A 20,368-nucleotide genomic window follows, 5' to 3' on the forward strand; every position below is an offset into this window, starting at 1 on the left:
ATATATATATATATATGGTTGTGTATGTATGTACGTATACATATATATATGTGTGTGTGATATGTGTATGTGTATATATACAGTATATATATATATATATATATATATATATATATATATACTGTGTATGTATGTATGTATATATATATATATATATATATATATATATATATATATATATATATACAGGTAAAAGCCAGTAAATTAGAATATTTTGAAAAACTTGATTTATTTCAGTAATTGCATTCAAAAGGTGTAACTTGTACATTATATTTATTCATTGCACACAGACTGATGACCCTGGATCTCAGGAAACAGAGTGGACCGACACCAGCAGATGACATGGCACCCCAAACCATCACTGATGGTGGAAACTTTACACTAGACTTCAGGCAACGTGGATCCTGTGCCTCTCCTGTCTTCCTCCAGACTCTGGGACCTCGATTTCCAAAGGAAATGCAAAATTTGCATGGTTGGGTGATGGTTTGGGGTGCCATGTCATCTGCTGGTGTCGGTCCACTCTGTTTCCTGAGATCCAGGGTCAACGCAGCCGTCTACCAGCAAGTTTTAGAGCACTTCATGCTTCCTGCTGCTGACCTGCTCTATGGAGATGGAGATTTCAAGTTCCAACAGGACTTGGCGCCTGCACACAGCGCAAAATCTACCCGTGCCTGGTTTACGGACCATGGTATTTCTGTTCTAAATTGGCCCGCCAACTCCCCTGACCTTAGCCCCATAGAAAATCTGTGGGGTATTGTGAAAAGGAAGATGCAGAATGCCAGACCCAAAAACGCAGAAGAGTTGAAGGCCACTATCAGAGCAACCTGGGCTCTCATAACACCTGAGCAGTGCCAAAAACTCATCGACTCCATGCCACGCCGCATTAACGCAGTAATTGAGGCAAAAGGAGCTCCAACCAAGTATTGAGTATTGTACATGCTCATATTTTTCATTTTCATACTTTTCAGTTGGCCAACATTTCTAAAAATCCCTTTTTTGTATTAGCCTTAAGTAATATTCTAATTTTGTGACACACGGAATTTTGGATTTTCATTTGTTGCCACTTCAAATCATCAAAATTAAATGAAATAAACATTTGAATGCATCAGTCTGTGTGCAATGAATAAATATAATGTACAAGTTACACCTTTTGAATGCAATTACTGAAATAAATCAAGTTTTTCAAAATATTCTAATTTACTGGCTTTTACCTGTATATATATACACACACACAAATCCATTTTTTAAGATGTTTTTAGGCCATCTCCATGCAACCAGAAGGAGTTTTTTTTAACCTGTAAACTGCTTTAAAAAGTTTTATTATAATTATTATACCAAATAATACATTGCGAGAATCAGTTTGAATCCAGAATCGTGTTGAATCAAGATACAATTCCAAATCGAATCGTCACTCCAGGAATCGGAATCTGATCGAATCGTTAGGTTACCTGTTTTGAAAAAGTTTCATTTATAATCAATATACCAAATAATACATTGCAGGAATCGGTTTGAATAAAAAATTGTATTGAATCGATAATCAATGCTGAATCGAATCATCACCCCTGGACACAGAATCCGATCAAATTGTTAGGTGCCCAAAGATTCACACCCTGAATAGTTATAATTGACTAAAACAGTACAGTAATTTGACAATGAGTATGTGCTTTTACTGCCACCTTGTGTCTACTTTTAAGTCTATGTGGAATAAAAGGAGTAAAACATCATCCCCCCCGCCCTCAATGTTTGAGGTTACGATTACAAGGAACAATTAAAGCACTGATGATAAATTCATAAAATCACAAGTCGATTGGAAAAAGTTGTCACAAATTCAGGCATTTTAGGCGGCAACAATCACAAAAAAGGCCCGCGACAGCACATAATGTAGTGTAGTAGTTTGATAATTACCATGTTGTTCCACAGGGCGCGAGCTATCTGAGTCTGGGCTTTCTGGCTGAGGTACAAACAGTCAGTGAAAAAGGAGTGGTCTGGGCGGCCATCCTGTGAGGTTTCAAAAGTGAGTCCTGACTGTACGTACTGTACTTATATTCTACATTTAAACATGCATGTATCGTTACTGACCGGTAGTCTGGGAATGGTGAATTCTCTGAAAAAAGGCTGGATGACCACAGTGAAGTCGGGGCGAGTGTCGTAACGTTTTGACTCGACAAGTTTCTTCAGTGCCAGCTGTGAAACACGGGACATTTGGTAACATCTCTTAGTAGCTTCTATTAATACAACATAAACGTTTTGTACCTGATATTTCCTATTTCGCTCCTCTGTCTTGTGCAAAGCTGTGAGATTGGCCGTTGGTAAGACAACGCAAGGACACTGAGCTCTAGAAAGGAGAGACACGGACATAGAATTATTAAGATATATGCTGATATTGACATTTTAACCGGTGAAAAACTTGCATTATCGAAAGTTTCACAAGCCTGAACACGGCTGCACAGAGGCCAGCCGATGGCATAAGCACTCCATGCCCTGAGATCGGTAGGTTGTGAGTTCAAACCCCGGCCGAGTCATTCCAAAGACTATAAAAATGGGACCCATTACCTCCCTGCTTGGCACTCAGCATCAAGGGTTGGAATTGGGGGTTAAATCACCAAAAATGATTCCCGGGCGCGGCACCGCTGCTGCCCACTGCTCCCCTCACCTCCCAGGGGGTGAACAAGGGGATGGGTTAAATGCAGAGGACAAATTTCGCCACACCTAGTGTGTGTGTGACAATCATTGGTACTTTAACTTTAACTTTAACTTAACAAAGACATTTAATAATTTATGAACGACCGCATCAAGGCCTACTGAAACCCACTACTACCGACTACGCAGTCTGCTAGTTTATATATCAATGATGAAATCTTAACATTGCAACACATGCCAATACGGCCGGGTTAGCTTACTAAAGTGCAATTTTAAATTTCGCGTAAAATATCCTGCTGAAAACGTCTCGGTATGATGACGTCTGCGCATGACGTCACGGATTGTAGAGGACATTTTGGGACAGCATGGTGGCCAGCTATTAAGTCGTCTGTTTTCATCGCAAAATTCTACAGTATTCTGAACATCTGTGTTGGTGAATCTTTTGCAATTTGTTCAACTAACAATGGAGACAGCAAAGAAGAAAGCTGTAGGTGGGAAGCGGTGTATTGCGGCAGGTGTTGTGCCGGATAACGCACCCCGCCGTAGAATGCACCCCTTGACTGGTGTGCCGGATAACACAGCCGGTGTTTCATTGTTTACATTCCCGGAAGATGACAGTCAAGCTTTACCATTGGCCTGTGGAGAACTGGGACAACAGAGACTCTTACCAGGATGACTTTGAGTTGGAAGCGCAGACGCGGTACCGTGAGTACGCATGCAGCTGCGGCTTCCAAACATTTGATCGCTTGCCCTTACGTGCGTGCCGCTATGTGCATGTCACGTACGTAACTTTGGGGACTTTGGGGAAATATATGTGCCGTATGAACTTTGGGGAGGTGAACGGTACTTTGGGCTGTGGGATTGAGTGTGTTGTGCAGGTGTTTGAGTTGTATTGGCGGGTTATATGGACGGGAGAGGGGAGGTGTTTGTTATGCAGGATTAATTTGTGGCATATTAAATATAAGCCTGGTTGTGTTGTGGCTGAGTATATATATGTCTTGTGTTTATTTACTGTTTTAGTCATTCCCAGCTGAATATCAGGTCCCACCCGCCTCTCACAGCATCTTCCCTATCTGAATCGCTCCCACTGCCCTCTAGTCCTTCACTCTCACTTTCCTCATCCACAAATCTTTCATCCTCGCTCAAATTAATGGGGAAATCGTCGCTTTCTCGGTCCGAATCGCTCTCGCTGCTGGTGGCCATGATTGTAAACAATGTGCAGATGTGAGGAGCTCCACAACCTGTGACGTCACGCTACTCGTCTGCTACTTCCGGTACAGGCAAGGCTTTTTTATCAGCGACCAAAAGTTGCAAACTTTATCGTCGGTGTTCTCTACTAAATCCTTTCAGCAAAAATATGGCAATATCGCGAAATGATCAAATATGACACATAAAATGGACCTGCTATCCCTGTTTAAATAAGAAAATCGCATTTCAGTAGGCCTTTAACTTTTGCCTGTTCCACTGAACAAGAGATGCCCAAACTTTTCCACTGAAAGCCACAGACTAACACATCAAAGGATGCGGGGGCCATTTTGATCGTTTTCCCCTTCAAAACCAGTACAATATAGAGAAGAACTTTCAAATAATTTTGTTAGACATTTTGTGTGAATACTGAAGAGCCAAAGCTGAACTGAAATGCTAACCAGAAATGCTGGCCAGGTAGCCTCAAAAACTAAAAATATGAGCAAAATAGGCTAGACAATCTAGCATGCTAACAGTACTATGCTAATGTTCTAACAATAGCATGCTTACAGTTAGCATTAGAGAAATAATAAAATGTATGACACTTGACAATGCTAAATTATCTAAAAAATCTTGCATGTTAATGTTAGCATGCTAAAATGCTACTGTAGCACACGTCAAGTACCAAAAATATTACTTTGTGGTGTGTACCTGAAAAATGTGTTTGAAATGCTAGCATGCTAACGTTAGCATGCATCAAGTACCAAAATATGACTAATGTATATACCTACAAAATTAGCTGAAAAAAAATAGCTAGCATCCTAACGTTAGAATGCTAAAAGGTATCATTCGTCAAGTAACAAAATATTTGACGCTGAGGTGTATACCTGCAAAATTTGCAAAAAAAAAGCCATCCCTCAAAAAATTAGCTACATGCCGCAAATGGCCCCCAGGGGGCACTTTGAAGACCCCTGTAGAGACACACCAATAAGCTTTCTCATAGATGTATCATAAAACTTAAGATAGGAACTCGCCATTTGTTGTTTTTGTTACAGCTTTGCTACATGGGGCAATGCACATTAAAAAACATCCATCCATCTATTTTCAACCGCTTGTCCCTCTTGGGGTCACGGGGGGTGCTTGGGACTATCCCAGGTGCACTCGGGCGGAAGGTGGGGTACACCCTGGACAAGTCGCCACCTCATCGCAGGGCCAACACAGACAGGCAATATTCACACACTAGGGCTAATTTAGTGTTGCCAATCAACCTATCCCCAGGTGCATGTCTTTGGAGGTGGGGGGAAGCCAGAGTACCCGGACGGAACCCATATAAAATGTAAATATGCCAGATTGTAGCCAAAGGCTAATTTCCATCTGCAGGCCCCAGTGTATAGAAGGGGTGTCCAAACTTTTTCCACTGAGGGCCGCACACTGAAAAATAAATGCATACGGTGGCCATTGTGATATTTTTCATTTTCAAAACCATTTCAATATACGGAATAGCTTTTTTTAACCCTCCCCTCAAGTTTGGTCCTGGAGACCCAGAAGGGTCTCAGTCATAAAAATGTTAAAAATAAGTCATACCTTATTATTTTTTTAACATTTAAATCTTATCAACCTCAGGTCTTCTTGTTGATATAAATTTGTGTTTCATATGTTATGCCATTTTGGTCAAAACACTTTTTTATGGCATAAACACAAATGTATGCTATATTTTACCCAAACAAATTCTGAGCCTTAAATAGGTCAAGAATTTATAACATTGATTTTGATTCATTATTATTTTTTGAGCAATGAAAAACAACCTTCATGGCAACTTTGTGTTATTAGTCAAAATTGCAACTTTTTCTTATTGCTTTTCACCTGCTTGCTCTTTTATTCCACTTTCTTTCTGTTTAAAAAAAACAAAAAAAACCATATACAGATATAGTATTTTTTTTATGTGCTGCGGGTTTAGGGTTGTCCCGATAACAATATGTTGGTACCAGTACCGGTGCTATATGTTGGTACCAGTACCGGTGCTAAAATGTATTTCAATACTTTTCAAAGTAAAGGGTACCACAAAAAGATGACATTATTGGCTTTAATTTAACAGAAAATCTTCTGATACATAAAACATACACTTCTTATTGCAACCAAAGAACAATGTAATTAACTAAGATAGTGAACATACTAGACAACTTTTTTTAGTAGTAAAGAAGCAAACAAAGCCTCTTAATTTGGCTGCTGACGTCTGCAGTAACATATTGTGTCATTTCCCATTCTATTATTTTGTCAAAATGATGAGGGACAAGCGCCAGAAAATTAATTATTAATCTACTTGTTTGTTTCCTGTTGATATTTGCTTACTTTCTGTTTTAATGTTCTATCTACACTTCTGTTAAAATGCTATAAGCACTTATTCTGTTTGGATACATTACGTAATTTTTGGGTGATACTACACATTTTGTCAAAACTACATATTTTTGTATCACTCCAATACAAATAATTACAAGGTCATACATTGGTCATAATTAAAATTCTTCTGTGTCCAGGGACGTATTTCCTAGGTTTATAAACAATAAAACAAATTACAAAAGATTTTGTGATGATAAAAAAATATTGATATAATCATTGTAGTATTGACTATTTACGGCTTTTGTACTTGGTATCGTTTGAGTCGATGTCTGTGTAGATCCACCCCTGGCATTTGTTTACATTCAAGAGTGCTAGCTTGCTGTTAGCGGTTAGCTAGTGTATCCTACGGTGTGGAGTGAAGCATGTATAAATATTCCTCATCCTCCAGGTATGATACTTGTAAGAACCATACTTTATTTGTCGCTATGGAGGCGAGGATCAGTGAATTAGAAGTAGCTAAAACACTGTGGACTGCGGATAGACGTTAGCCTCTAGCTAGTTAGCTATGTTATGAAGTTCTTCTTGCAAAGCGGCACTTCAGTGTTTATAGCTGCAACATTATCGTTAATTTTTAAGCCAAAAATGCGTCCATTTTCCCTCTTATGCCCCCCACGTGTGTCTGTGTATAAGTACTCTGTCCGTGTAACATGCGCCTCTGATCACGACGTGACGATGGCGCGCCTTCATGTCCAGAGGGGGGAAAAAAAGTATTAGTATTTTTCAGAGGCAGTATACTACCGTTTTTCATTTATTAGTACCATTATACCGGAATACCCTAGGCGGGCCGTTAAAAAATTAGCGGAAACCGCTGCTCTAATCAAAAAAATCAACCACAAAAACTTCCAGAGCCTTTAACTGATATTTTTGTCTCAATTGAACTCCTAAAATCAAATATCTTTGGCACAATGTTCTTGCAAATCGGTTCTCATCGTTCACTTAAAGGCCTACTGAAATGCGATTTTCTTATTTAAACGGGGATAGCAGGTCCATTCTATGTGTCATACTTGATCATTTCGCGATATTGCCATATTTTTGCTGAAAGGATTTAGTAGAGAACATCGACGATAAAGTTCGCAACTTTTGGTCGCTGATAAAAGCCTTGCCTGTACCGGAAGTAGCAGACGAGTAGCGTGACGTCACAGGTTGTGGAGCTCCTCAAATCTGCACATTGTTTACAATCATGGCCACCAGCAGCGAGAGCGATTCGGACCGAGGAAGTGACGATTTCCCCATTAATTTGAGCGAGGATGAAAGATTCGTGGATGAGGAAAGTGAGAGTGAAGGACTAGAGGGCAGTGGGAGCGATACAGATAGGGAAGATGCTGTGAGAGGCGGGTGGGACCTGATATTCAGCTGTAAATGACTAAAACAGTAAATAAACACAAGACATATATATACTCTATTAGCCACAACACAACCAGGGTTATATTTAATATGCCACAAATTAATACCGCATAACAAACACCTCCCCCCTCCCGTCCATATAACCTGCCAATACAACTCAAACACCTGCACAACACACTCAATCCCACAGCCCAAAGTACCGTTCACCTCCCCAAAGTTCATACGGCACATATATTTCCCCAAAGTCCCCAAAGTTACGTACGTGACATGCACATAGCGGCACGCACGTAAGGGCAAGCGATCAAATGTTTGGAAGCCGCAGCTGCATGCGTACTCACGGTACCGCGTCTGCGCTTCCAACTCAAAGTCCTCCTGGTAAGAGTCTCTGTTGTCCCAGTTCTCTACAGGCCAATGGTAAAGCTTGACTGTCATCTTCCGGGAATGTAAACAATGAAACAACAGCTGTGTTTGTGTTGCTGCAGTCGGCCGCAATACACCGCTTCCCACCTACAGCTTTCTTCTTTGCTGTCTCCATTGTTCATTGAACAAATTGCAAAAGATTCACCAACACAGATGTCCAGAATACTGTGGAATTTTGCGATGAAAACAGACGACTTAATAGCTGGCCACCATGCTGTCCCAAAATGTCCTCTACAATCCGTGAAGTCACGCGCTGACGTCATCATACTGAGACGTTTTTAGCAGGATATTTCGCGCGAAAATTAAAATTGCACTTTATTTTTGTATTGGCATGTGTTGCAATGTTAAGATTTCATCATTGATATATAAACTATCGGAATGCGTGGTCGGTAGTAGTGTTAGGCCTTTAAAAGAGCTGAGCTAACAAAGAGTCGACTCGTTCGAGAACGTCGCATTTCTAACCCACCAGATAAAAATCTCTCTTACAGACCACTTGGCAATAACAGCAACATCATTGTCCTTTTTTATTAGAAGCCAGGGTAGTACGGAGGGTCAAATGTGCATACTTGCCAACCTTGAGACCTCCGAATTCAGGATATGGGGTGAGAGAGAGTTTGAGGTTGGGGGGTTGAGTTGGGGGTAGGGGGTGTATATTGTAGCGTCCCGGAAGAGTTAGTGCTGCAAGGAGTTCTGGGTATTTGTTCTGTTGTGTTACGGTGCGGATGTTCTCCCGAAATGTGTTTGTCATTCTTGTTTGGTGTGGGTTCGCAGTGTGGCACATATTTGTAACAGTATTAAAGTTGTTTATAAGGCCACCCTCAGTGTGACCTGTATGGCTGTTGACCAAGTATGCATGCATTCACTTGTGTGTGTGAAAAGCCGTAGATATTATGTGACTGGGCCGGCACGCAAAGGCAGTGCCTTTAAGGTTTATTGGCGCTCTGTACTTCTCCCTACGTCCGTGTACACGGTGGCGTATTAAAAAGTCATAAATTTTACTTTTTGAAACCGATACCGATCATTTCCCATATTACATTTTAAAGCATTTATCGGCCGAGAATATCGAACATCTCTAATTTAAATAATGTATTTATATAGGATAGGATAGACTTTATATCACAATGGTGAAATTATGTTGCTGCAGTGCAGATACAAAAAGTCCACAAGAATAAATAATAAAATAAAACAAAACCCCACATGAAAACAAGAGGAAAACATTAAAAAACACAAAGGACATAAAATACATTAAAAAGGGCACAGAGCTGATGCAACCAGCTGCCACTTCAGCGGCACCATTTCTACATACAGCTACAAAAGTAAAACGCAGTGAAAAAACAATAAATGAGCAATAAATAGTACAAACAAACACACATATGTGATATGTGAATATATAAGGTATACATATATTAACTAATTCAAAGGTTTTTTAAATTATTTGTTACACAATTTAATTATTTCATGATGTATTTAATGATAACATGATTCAATGAACTATTTCATTATTTAATTATTTCATGTTTTGATACTTTATACAAATATATTCATTAACATGTGCGTCAGCGCTTCAAAATTAATTCTATCAGTCAAATTCAGCCATCAAAGTCAGTGGGCGGGGCTAACACAAATCCAGTCCTATGATTGCTTTGTGTACTGTGTGGAAGCAAAAGAGGCGCTGACCCAGAGCATGTAGCAAGTAATACAATTCATAATTGAATGATTAAATGATTACATGTACGTTTTATATTAAATAAATAAATGACACATTTAATAACACTTATGTATTTAATTTCAATTACAATTAATGAATGACACTTTTATTAAGTATTTTATAGATGTATTTATTGACTTATTGTTCTCCCATTTGACCCTTCCATAGGGTAGCACTGCAATGATCTTTTAAAAATATTTTCCTTTTCCATATTCCGACTTTAAGCGGTGTACTCACTTGACAAGCCTGGTCGGGCACTCCAGCAAAGTGTCCAAGTTCAATTCGCTCACAGGTGTCCTTGAGACGGGTTCTATTAAGTTGACCAGAGCCCGGGGCACCTGGCAGAGACCAGCACAGCCGATATCAACACACAGAACCACGCTAGTACAACTTCAAATTGTATCACTGCCTGTGTTTTTACCTCTTTATGTAGATAATCCAGACTTCTTTGGACATTGTCCTTGTACACCAAAGAAGAGAATAATGACTGTAAAGAGGGAAAAAATAAATTAATTGAAATACATTTGAGAAAGAGCTGGTCACGTTTGTCATTTGATACTCACAGCTTGGTAGCAATGTTCACAGATGTCGCTTGCACCGATCAAGACAGTGATCACCTTCCAGTCCAATTCAAAGTTGATGGCCTGCGTAGATGAATGATATCAGAAAGTATTCATTCTTTCAACAAAAAAATGTCATGTATCACCAACATCTGTCAGTGTTTTTCTTCATCCAAAAATAAGTTTCTTATCCGGATCATAAACATTTTAATTGTAAGTTGTTATCATTTTGAGAATATTTTAGACATTCAAGATAGTTTGGTATTGGATACTCACATAGTCCTTCTTCATTCTGTCCACCAGGGAGCGCATTTGACGTAACAGGAACCTGTTCAACATGATGTTAAAAATTGTTCAGATAAATAGATAGATAGATGGATAGATAGTACTTTATTGATTCCTTCAGGAGAGTTCCCTCAGGAAAACTAAAATTCCAGCAGCAGTGTACAGAATTCAGATCGAATTTAAAAAGTAAAAAGTAAATAATGGGGGTGTAAATGGAAATAAAATAGAAAATATAACAATAAGAATAAAAACAAAAAGCAAAAATAAGAATAAAAATATAACAGTAAAAATAAGAATATAACAAGAGAAACTAGGCAGTAGTTACCATGTTATGAACATGTATTGCACTGTTAATTGCACTGTTTGTGTTGCAGTTTATTTCAGTATTGTTATTGTTTTGCATCCCTGTCATCTTAGTACCCCCATAATAGTGCGGTCCAACAATTACAATATTTAATTGTGATTGATCGCGTTTTGTCCGTAGTTGCCTCATAATTACTTTTGCGACTAATCACAAATATACATGCATACATACATGCATACATGCATGTATGCATTTATGTAAGTACTGTATGTATATGCCAAAAGTTTGGACACACCTTCTCATTCAATGTGTTTTCTTTGTTTTCATGGCTATTTACATTGTAGATAGTCACTGAAGGCATCAAAACTATGAATGAACACATGTGGAGTTATGTACTTAACAAAAAAAGGGGAAATAACTGAAAAATGTTTTTATATTCGTGGCGAAGTTGGTAGAGTGGCCGTGCCAGCAATCGGAGGGTTGCTGGAAACTGGGGTTCAATCCCCACCTTCTACCATCCTAGTCACGTCCGTTGTGTCCTTGGGCAAGACACTTCACTCCTTGCTCCTGATGGCTGCTGGTTAGCGCCTTGCATGGCAGCTCCCGCCATCTGTGTGTCAATGGGTAATGTGGAAATACTGTCAAAGCGCTTTGAGTACCTTGAAGGTAGAAAAGCGCTATACAAGTATAACCCATTTATCATTTATTTATTTATTCTAGTTTCTTCAAAATAGCCACCCTTTGCTCTGATTACTTTTTCGCACACTCTTGGCATTTTCTCGATGAGCTTCAAGAATTAGTCGCCTGAAATGGTTTTCACTTCACAGGTGTGCTTGAAGCTCATCGAGAGAATGCCAAGACTGCGCAAAGCAGTAATCAGAGCAAAGGGTGGCTATTTTGAAGAAACTCTCCAAAAACATGCACCTGGGGATAGGTTGATTGGCAACACTAAATTGGCCCTAGTGTGTGAATGTGAGTGTGAATGTTGTCTGTCTATCTGTGTTGGCCCTGCGATAAGGTGGCGACTTGTCCAGGGTGTACCCCGCCTTCCGCCCGATTGTAGCTGAGATAGGCTCCAGCGCCCCCCGCGACCCCAAAGGGATTAAGCGGTAGAAAATGGATGGATGGATAGAATATAAAACATGTTTTCAGTTATTTCACCTTGTTTTGTTAAGTACATAACTCCACATTTTGATGCCTTCGGTGACAATCTACAATGTAAATAGTCATGAAAATAAAGAAAATGCATTGAATGAGGAGAAGGTGTGTCCAAACTTTTGGCCTGTACTGTATATAAAACTAATGTGATTAATCACAAAATGTATTATTTTTTATTTTTATTTTGTATTAATGCAGATTATTCTCGCAATTAATTAAGACCGCACATCCACCTTTACCTCAACCGCAAATGGTTGCTTTATGGTCAGTAATCAAGTCAATGCATTTGAACAATAAAAGACGTGCATTCAAGTAAAACTTTTTTTTTTTAAGTTCATGTACGACATTCTGACATTAAAATTGCTTTTGTGTCCAAAAATTGGGGTATTTTTTAAAGTTGATTCAAATTATACGTACAAGTAATTGTACTGCGATTGTTAAAAATCCCCAAAATAAATATTCCAAAAATAATAAATACTCTTAAACTTTTAACTTTTTAGCAAGTTTTTTTTTTACAATAAATGACTCAAACATTTACAAAAGGTTCCTGAATGACATTCTGACAATAAAATTGCATTTTTATTCAAATATTGGGGTATTTTTTTAAATTAAGTTAAATTATATATGCAAGTTGGCAGAGGGGTTAGTGCATCTGCCTCACAATACGAAGGTCCTGAGTAGTCGTGAGTTCAATCCCGGCCTCGGGATCTTTCTGTGTGGAGTTTGCATGTTCTTCCCGTGACTGCGTGGGTTCCCTCCGGGTACTCCGGCTTCCTCCCACCTCCAAAAACATGCACCTGGGATAGGTTGATTGGCAACACTAAATTGGCCCTAGTGTGTAAATGTGAGTGTGAATGTTGTCTGTTTATCTGTGTTGGCCCTGCGATGACGTGGCGACTTGTCCAGGGTGTACTCCGCCTTTCGCCCGATTGTAGCTGAGATAGGCTCCAGCGCCCCCCGCGACCCCAAAAGGGAATAAGCGGTAGAAAATGGATGGATGGATATATACGCAAGTAATTTACTGAGATTAATGAAAATGCAAAACATTTATAAAATAAAAAAATATTCAAAAAAAAAAAGTGTGATTAATCTGATTCAAAAATGTAATCATATGACAGCAATATATATATATATTTTTATCGCGTTAACATTGACTGCCCAGGTTTATACTGATTAACAAAAATAATTAAAATCTGATTTTTTTAGGACTTAATGCCCAAGTTTATACTGATTAACAATAAGAATGAAAATCTTCATTTTTTTAAGACTTAAAAGTTATATCAGAAATTATAAAGTTAATAATTACGTTTTCTTTTTAAACAACTAATTTTTTAGATTTTTTTTTCCCATTACAGTAGATGCATAAAATAGGAACTCTTAAACTATTAACTTATTAGCAAGTCTTTTAACAATAAAAGACGTGCAGTCAAGTAAAACATGTAAAAAATGTTCCTGTACGATATTCCCGCGTTAATATTGTAATTTTATCAAAATATTTGGGTCTTTTTTCAAATTAATTTAAAATATGCACGCAAGTCATTTAACATGATTAATCAAACTGTAAAAGTGTGATTAATCTGATTAAAAACTGTAATTGTTTGACTGCGCTAATTTAACTGATATTTTTATTATTTCCTAAGAATTAGACTGTAAAAAAGTTTTTATTTTTCTGTTATATCAGAAATTAGAAATGTAATACCGGTAATTACATTTTCCTTTTACATCACTTTTTTTCGGTTTGTTTTGTTGTTTTTAAGCATATTCTACGAAATGTTTGCTCAAAATTAAGCAATTTCAAGCATACAAAGGGCTAAATAATACAGTAGTATTGGCTTGTCGTTGAGGCTAAACCATTCACAGCGCACTGTTCGGTATTGTGGCCACTGATTGGCTCAGCCTCAAGCAGCATTAAAAAGAGCGGAGAAGAGTCCAAAGGGTGTTGTTTCATGTCAGAGGGCTCTAATTATGGTGAAAATGTATGTTCTTAATATCAAACTTATAGATGATTCATTTATCACTGTAATGTCCAGAAGCAGTTAACGGCGATAAAAGAGGGATTACTGTAATTGTAAGAAGTCGAGAATTTACCAGCTTGTTAATCTTTGATAGACCTGATGTGTGTTGTCTTTTCTCATCCCAACATAGAAGCCCGTCAAATTGGGATTGAACTGCTTCAAGATGTCTATGAGTACATAGAAACAATAATTAATTTACTGTATGGATTAATTTCAAGTCTTAACTTGAAAACAAATCAAATAAATATTCCACAATACTTACTGGGCAGAGTTGTTAAAGTTGTAAGGTTTCCACCACCGCCGATACTAGACAAGAGAATAAAATATGAGGTTAATTTGCAGCCAAAAAGTATAAAATGTGTCTAGTGACGAAAACTACCTCCATGATAAACCTCTGTGCTTAATCATGTGATCATAAGGGTCTTGGTTTAAAGACATGCAGTTCTCCACCTGAAAAAAGACAAATGTTTTATTAACAAAATAAAATCGAACAATTACAGGATGACACTGGTGGTTTACAACATATGGATCATGTTGTGGGCCAGTGGTTCTCAAACTTTTTTCGGCAAGTACCACCTCAGAAAAACACTTGGCTCCCCAAGTACCACCATAATGACCAACATCAAAATACAGGAGTGTAGTAGGCATATAAATTCATTAATTAATTTATCAAACTAATTTTTGGCCACTGTAACATTACACACAGTATGAACAGTAACACTGTGTTATAGGAAAATAAAACACTTTACTTCAATCAAGTGATTCTTTGGCGTACCACTAGATATACTGCATAAGTATAAGAATCATTATTTAAAAGTTAAGTTAAAGTACCCAATGATTGTCACATACACACTAGGCGTGGCAAAATTATTCTCTGCATTTGACCCATCACCCTTGGTCACCCCCTGGGAGGTGAGGGGAGCAGTGAGCATCAGCGGTGGCCGCGCCCAGGAATCATTTTTGGTGATTTAAACCCCATTTCAAAGTATTTTGTGTATTTAATGTATGTAGCCCAGGGCTGTTCAAATGACACCATACCGGCCCCCGAGTTCAGTTCCTTGCATTGAGATTTGAACTTTGTTAGCAAACAGAACACTGGGGTCCAAACTTGTTATATACAACTAAGACCTTCTTTCCCCTTTAAGTCCATTTTTTTTCCATAATGTGATACAAGGTGTTGCTGTAGCTTGTTTACTTCAAATTAGGGTTGCGCGATATAGACAATATACTATTTAAACAATATAAATTATATATTGTGATATACAGTACAGGCCAAAAGTTTGGATACACCTTCTCATTCAATACGTTTTCTTTATTTTCATGACTATTTACATTGTAGATTGTCACTGAAGGCATCAAAACTATGAATGAACACATGTGGGGTTATGTACTTAACAAAAAAAGGTGAAATAACTGAAAAGACGTTTTATATTCAAGTTTCTTCAAAATAGCCACTCTTTGCTCTGATTACTTTTTCGCACACTCTTGGCATTCTCTCGATGAGCTGCAAAAGTTAGTCACCTGAAATGGTTTTCACTTCACAGGTGTGCTTGAAACTCGAGAGAATGCCATGAGTGTGCAAAGCAGTAATCAGAGCAAAGGGTGGTTATTTTGAAAAAAAAAATAGAATATAAAACATGTTTTCTGTTAATTCACCTTTTTTTTACATAAGTACATAACTCCACATGTGTTCATTCATTCTTTTGATGCTTTCAGTGACAATCTACAATGTAAAGAGTCATGAAAATAAAGAAAACACAATGAATGAGGAGAGGGTGTGTTGTATATTGTTTGAAAGTTCCTCAAAAACAGCAGAGCGCTTCTGTAACTTGGCTAAATGATCAAAATCCAAAGTCTACTGTAGAGGACGCTGGTTCCAAGGAATATACAAAATATGACTAATAGTTAGGGGAGAAGTCCGGCCGGCTCCCGGGCCTTAGCTTTCTGGAAATGTGGCCCCTAAAACCATTTAGTTGCATATTCCAATCATGTTTACTCACTGTCAGATAGTCTCCCACGGCAGCAACCACCTGGATATCTCCTGGCCTGAGTTCATGCACTGACATTGCAACGAGACAGCACATTTGTCATTAATGTGTAGGTTATGAACAGGGATTTTAAAATGATCGACACAGAAGCAGTCAGGAAAGTTAGTGACATTCTCAATACCTTCACAATTAAACAGTGTTAAGTGTCAAGTGATTTTTTTTTTGTCACAACAAGCTGCATTATCTTACCTGAGGTGGGTGTGTGGTCGGAGGGGCCGCCATCCTCACAGTGCATCTCTGTGCCAATTGTCACAGCAGACACACACGCTACAGTCAGGGCTAAAAAACACACGCACAAAGTTGCTCTCATGTTGACTCGAAAACGTCACACTGGATTAAAGACGAGATGCGCTGCTGGTGGGATTTATAGGAGAGGTGCCCTCTGTCCTCACAAAGGGACGGTCCTCTAATGAGGAAAAGGGTGTTTTAAGTCTTTGAAGTCTTTGAAGAGTTTTAAATGATGTCACTCCCAAAAGTGGTCAAAGTAGGTTTAACATTTTCCCATTCATTTTGCTCTATTGAATATTAAACACCCCAAAAGAATCCCTGCACCGACTAAACGTACTATGTAATTCCACCAATTATTAATTTTATTGCAATATTTGTAGTAGTAGCGTGGTCACCACAGTTGGACATTGTGGCCGGCAGATCAAAGACAGGTCAGACTGTCATTGTTGTCTAGACCAGATGATGAAATCGATAGGCAAAGTATTTTGAGTACATGTTGTTATTTTCATCGTTTCTTTTATGTTGACACTGCTTTCGTTAATGTTATTTATATACATTGTTTAGTAACCATTCACTCATATTTTGTTTTGGCTATTTTGGTACGTAATTCATTGGTAGAGCGACCGTGCCAGCAACCTGAGGGTTCCCAGTTCGATCCCCGGCTTCCGCCATCCTAGTCACGTCCGTTGTGTCCTTGAGCAAGAGACTTCACCCTTGCTCCTGATGGGTCGTGGTTTTAGGGTCTTGCATGGCAGCTCCCGTCATCAGTGTGTGAATGTGTGTGTGAATGTGGAAACAGTGTCAAGGGTACCTTTTAAGGTAGAAAAGCACTATACAAGTAAAACCCATTTACTGATTTATTCATCACTCGTTTTGTATGGCTTCCACATTTTTTGTATTTTTATTTTAAAATTTATATAATATCTTCAGTTTATTTATTTAACATGTTATAATAATTTTCTCTTTTTCATAATAATGTATGATAGAAATATATTGTGATTTCGGTGGTATAAATTGTTGCAAAAAGTATATTTCTCTGTATGATGTAATATTACGCAAAACGTCACATCCGGTATATAACTTCCTGTTAGCGTCCTGACCCCGAGTCGTTAGTGTGAAAAGAATGAGACTTTTCTAAATGCTCTGAACTCGGACGTTGCCGTCAATCGTGAAATATCGTTGAGGCAATGCTGTAAGTTGTTTTTTGGAAATGTATTTCATGTTAGAAACATTTAAAGTCGTGTGTGTGAATGAATTAACGTTAAATAAATGTGTGGAAAGTGTGGGACTCCGGCGTATAGCCAAAATCTTACTGGCGTGACTGCGGCAGCTTTTAGATGACAGAGTTTTTGTTTTTAAATATAACTAAAACACTTTCATTTTTAAAATCACTTCGAATAAAAATGCCTAATATTTTTTTCTCCAAACTTTATTTGAGTAACAATGATTTACAAACTAAACATACAATACATATTCAATTCATGAAATCCTACAGAAAAAACATGTCATGCAATCATCAGTAATAACGTTATATGGTACAGTTGTCATTACTTTCAAAATGAACATTCGAAATGTAAACTATTGGAAGATTTTATTTCAATGCCGCTTGCACCGGAAGTGACTCCACGGCGAACGAAAGAACCATCAGCCAAGTATCATTTGTCAGTGTGTGTCCCCTCGAGTCTTCTAATATCTTTCCCCTTTGTTTTTTTTATTTTTGTTTAAATGTATGTTTAAATTTAATGACGTTTCATGCTTAACTTATGCTTAACTCCTGCTGAAGTAGTTAGCGAGAGATGCTTCTACTTTTTGGTACTATGCTGCTTCCTAGTGGTGTGGAGTAGTACTACTAGCGTTCAATGAGAATACTGTAAATAATATGTAATACATCTACAATGGCTTACGTAATGTATTGTAAAGTTTTTGATCAATTGAGGAAAGACCATAGTTCTGCTCACATGTTTGACATTAATTAGAACAAAATCCTTCTAGTGGGTTAGAATTTGGGGATTTTTAATTATTTTATTTTATTTTTTTAAATGCACTGTAGCACTTTGAGTTTGTTTGTTCAATGTAAAGTGCTTTTACAAATAAAATCTATTATTATTGTTATGAAAGGCATGGGCTCTATTGTAATAAACTTTGCTGGATGCTGCAGATTTATCATGTTTGTATGAAGATTTATGATATCAAATAACTTAACATTTTGCATTTACAACTCGTATAGCAACAAATGCTCTTTTCCTTAACCGAACCAAATTGTGTTTTTTTTTTTGAAAAATACACAAAACATTCAAATCAATTAAAAAAAAAACATCTCAAAGTGCTGCGGTTTTTGTTTCTACCGCATACTCTGCACACTCTACCGCATACTTAGTTTGGCTTTTCCTATGCAGCACGAAAGAGAAAATAAGCACAGCAATGGTGACGCCCATAAATAAACAGACAACTCCCACAACAACTGTGACCCACGCCGGCTGTGGGGGGACACACAAGGGAATGAAGGCAGTTTGTGTAGTGGTGGTTGTGAATGCAGTGATGTTGTTGGGAGGGGGCACAGTTGTGGCCGTCACTGGTGGCGGTGGGCTACTGTTCACTCTGGTGAAGATGAAGGGACTGGCCTATTGGAAGAGTAACAATATGGAATTAAAAAACGCAAGTGCAACTGTGAACGACGACATGAGTGTTTGTACATACCTCAGAGGGACAGTGGATCTTGGAGCGGTCATATGTGAAGTTGTTATAGGCCTGTTTCCTACCTACAGGCTCCAACTGTTTATAATGAAAAGAGCAACAACAACAAAAATGAACATTGAAATAAACGTTGCTCACTTTGCCTAATTCTCTCACCATGTTATTCCACAGGGCTATGGCCATCTCAGCATGAGCTCGCTCACTGATGTGGAAACAGTCCAAAGAGAAGAAACTGGCGTCTGCTTCCCCCTCCTTGTCAAGAAAAAAAAAGCACCCTTTTATTTTGTTATACATATATGCGACTACTACACAGTAAAGGACTTGCATGCACAATTTAAATGAACATTTTAAAAAGACTCCATATTTTGGCATGAATGCAATTTTCTTGTGAGAATATCATGCAGGAATTTACGAAATAAGGCACATTTTTGTTGGTATTAATATTTGTACATATTTTGTTAATACTAAAATATCTATTTTTATTAGTGCTGTCGAACGATTACAATTTTAAATCAGGTTAATCACAGTGTTGCCTTTGAATAATCTTGATTAATCACAGTGAATGATTTGTATGAATAATTTAAATTAACTTAAAAAGACTCCATATTTTGGCATGAATGCAATTTTCTTGTGAGAATATCATGCAGGAATTTACGAAATAAGGCAAATTTTTGTTGGTATTAATATTTGTACATATTTGGTTAATACTAAAATATCTATTTTTATTAGTGCTGTCGAACGATTACAATTTTAAATCAGGTTAATCACAGTGTTGCCTTTGAATAATCTTGATTAATCACAGTGAATGATTTGTATGAATAATTTAAATTAACCTAAGACCCAAATATTTTGACATGAATGCAATTCTATTGTCAGAATGTCATACTTGATTTTTTTCTCTCACATTTTTCATATTTTTATGTCAATATAAAGTAATATTTTAGTGCTGTCGAACGATTAAATTTTTTTCATCATATTAATCACAATTTTGCCTTTGACTAATCACAGTAAGTTACTTGCGTGCATAATTAAAATTACCCTGAAAAAAGACCTCCATACTTACACACAAATGCAAATTTACTGTCAGAATGTCATACAGGATAAAAATAAAAAGATTTACACTTTTTGTCATTAATAAAATAGTTATCTATTTTAATGAATGCTGTCAAACGATTACGTTTAAAAATGAGATTAATCACACTTTTGACTATTCACAGTAAATTATTTGCATTCATAATTAAAATCAACTTCAAAAACGACCCCCATATTTTGATACAAATGCAATTTTATTGTCAGAATTTCATACAGGAAAGTTATTTTGACAAAATGAAATATTTAATATTTTTTGGCAATGCTATTAATCAGATTAATCCCACTTTTGT

At 37.5% G+C, this 20,368-nt stretch overlaps 2 protein-coding genes across 2 annotated transcripts in view; both read right to left on the minus strand.

Moving 5' to 3' along the window:
* LOC133623833 (phospholipase B1, membrane-associated-like) overlaps positions 1 to 16,417 on the minus strand; it is a 20,347-nt gene extending 3,930 nt beyond the window's left edge. The window contains exons 1-12 of the mRNA XM_061987258.2: positions 16,254 to 16,417; positions 16,017 to 16,075; positions 14,396 to 14,466; positions 14,279 to 14,322; positions 14,090 to 14,183; positions 10,531 to 10,582; positions 10,258 to 10,338; positions 10,116 to 10,181; positions 9,932 to 10,032; positions 2,254 to 2,335; positions 2,080 to 2,184; positions 1,906 to 1,998 (exon numbers count right to left, since the gene is read on the minus strand). Coding sequence (XP_061843242.2) covers positions 1,906 to 1,998; positions 2,080 to 2,184; positions 2,254 to 2,335; positions 9,932 to 10,032; positions 10,116 to 10,181; positions 10,258 to 10,338; positions 10,531 to 10,582; positions 14,090 to 14,183; positions 14,279 to 14,322; positions 14,396 to 14,466; positions 16,017 to 16,075; positions 16,254 to 16,374 — 969 coding nt within the window. The 5' untranslated portion in view covers positions 16,375 to 16,417. The remainder of the gene's footprint in view (positions 1 to 1,905; positions 1,999 to 2,079; positions 2,185 to 2,253; positions 2,336 to 9,931; positions 10,033 to 10,115; positions 10,182 to 10,257; positions 10,339 to 10,530; positions 10,583 to 14,089; positions 14,184 to 14,278; positions 14,323 to 14,395; positions 14,467 to 16,016; positions 16,076 to 16,253) is intronic.
* A 742-nt stretch (positions 16,418 to 17,159) lies between these two features.
* Positions 17,160 to 20,368, minus strand: part of LOC133623832 (phospholipase B1, membrane-associated-like) — a 63,969-nt gene continuing 60,760 nt past the window's right edge. The window contains exons 39-41 of the mRNA XM_061987257.2: positions 19,143 to 19,238; positions 18,990 to 19,064; positions 17,160 to 18,913 (exon numbers count right to left, since the gene is read on the minus strand). Of these exons, the coding sequence (XP_061843241.2) occupies positions 18,611 to 18,913; positions 18,990 to 19,064; positions 19,143 to 19,238 (474 nt within the window). The 3' untranslated portion in view covers positions 17,160 to 18,610. The remainder of the gene's footprint in view (positions 18,914 to 18,989; positions 19,065 to 19,142; positions 19,239 to 20,368) is intronic.

The sequence above is a fragment of the Nerophis lumbriciformis genome, linkage group LG26 (genome assembly GCF_033978685.3).
Source record: "Nerophis lumbriciformis linkage group LG26, RoL_Nlum_v2.1, whole genome shotgun sequence".
NCBI classification, from domain to species: Eukaryota; Metazoa; Chordata; class Actinopteri; order Syngnathiformes; family Syngnathidae; genus Nerophis; species Nerophis lumbriciformis.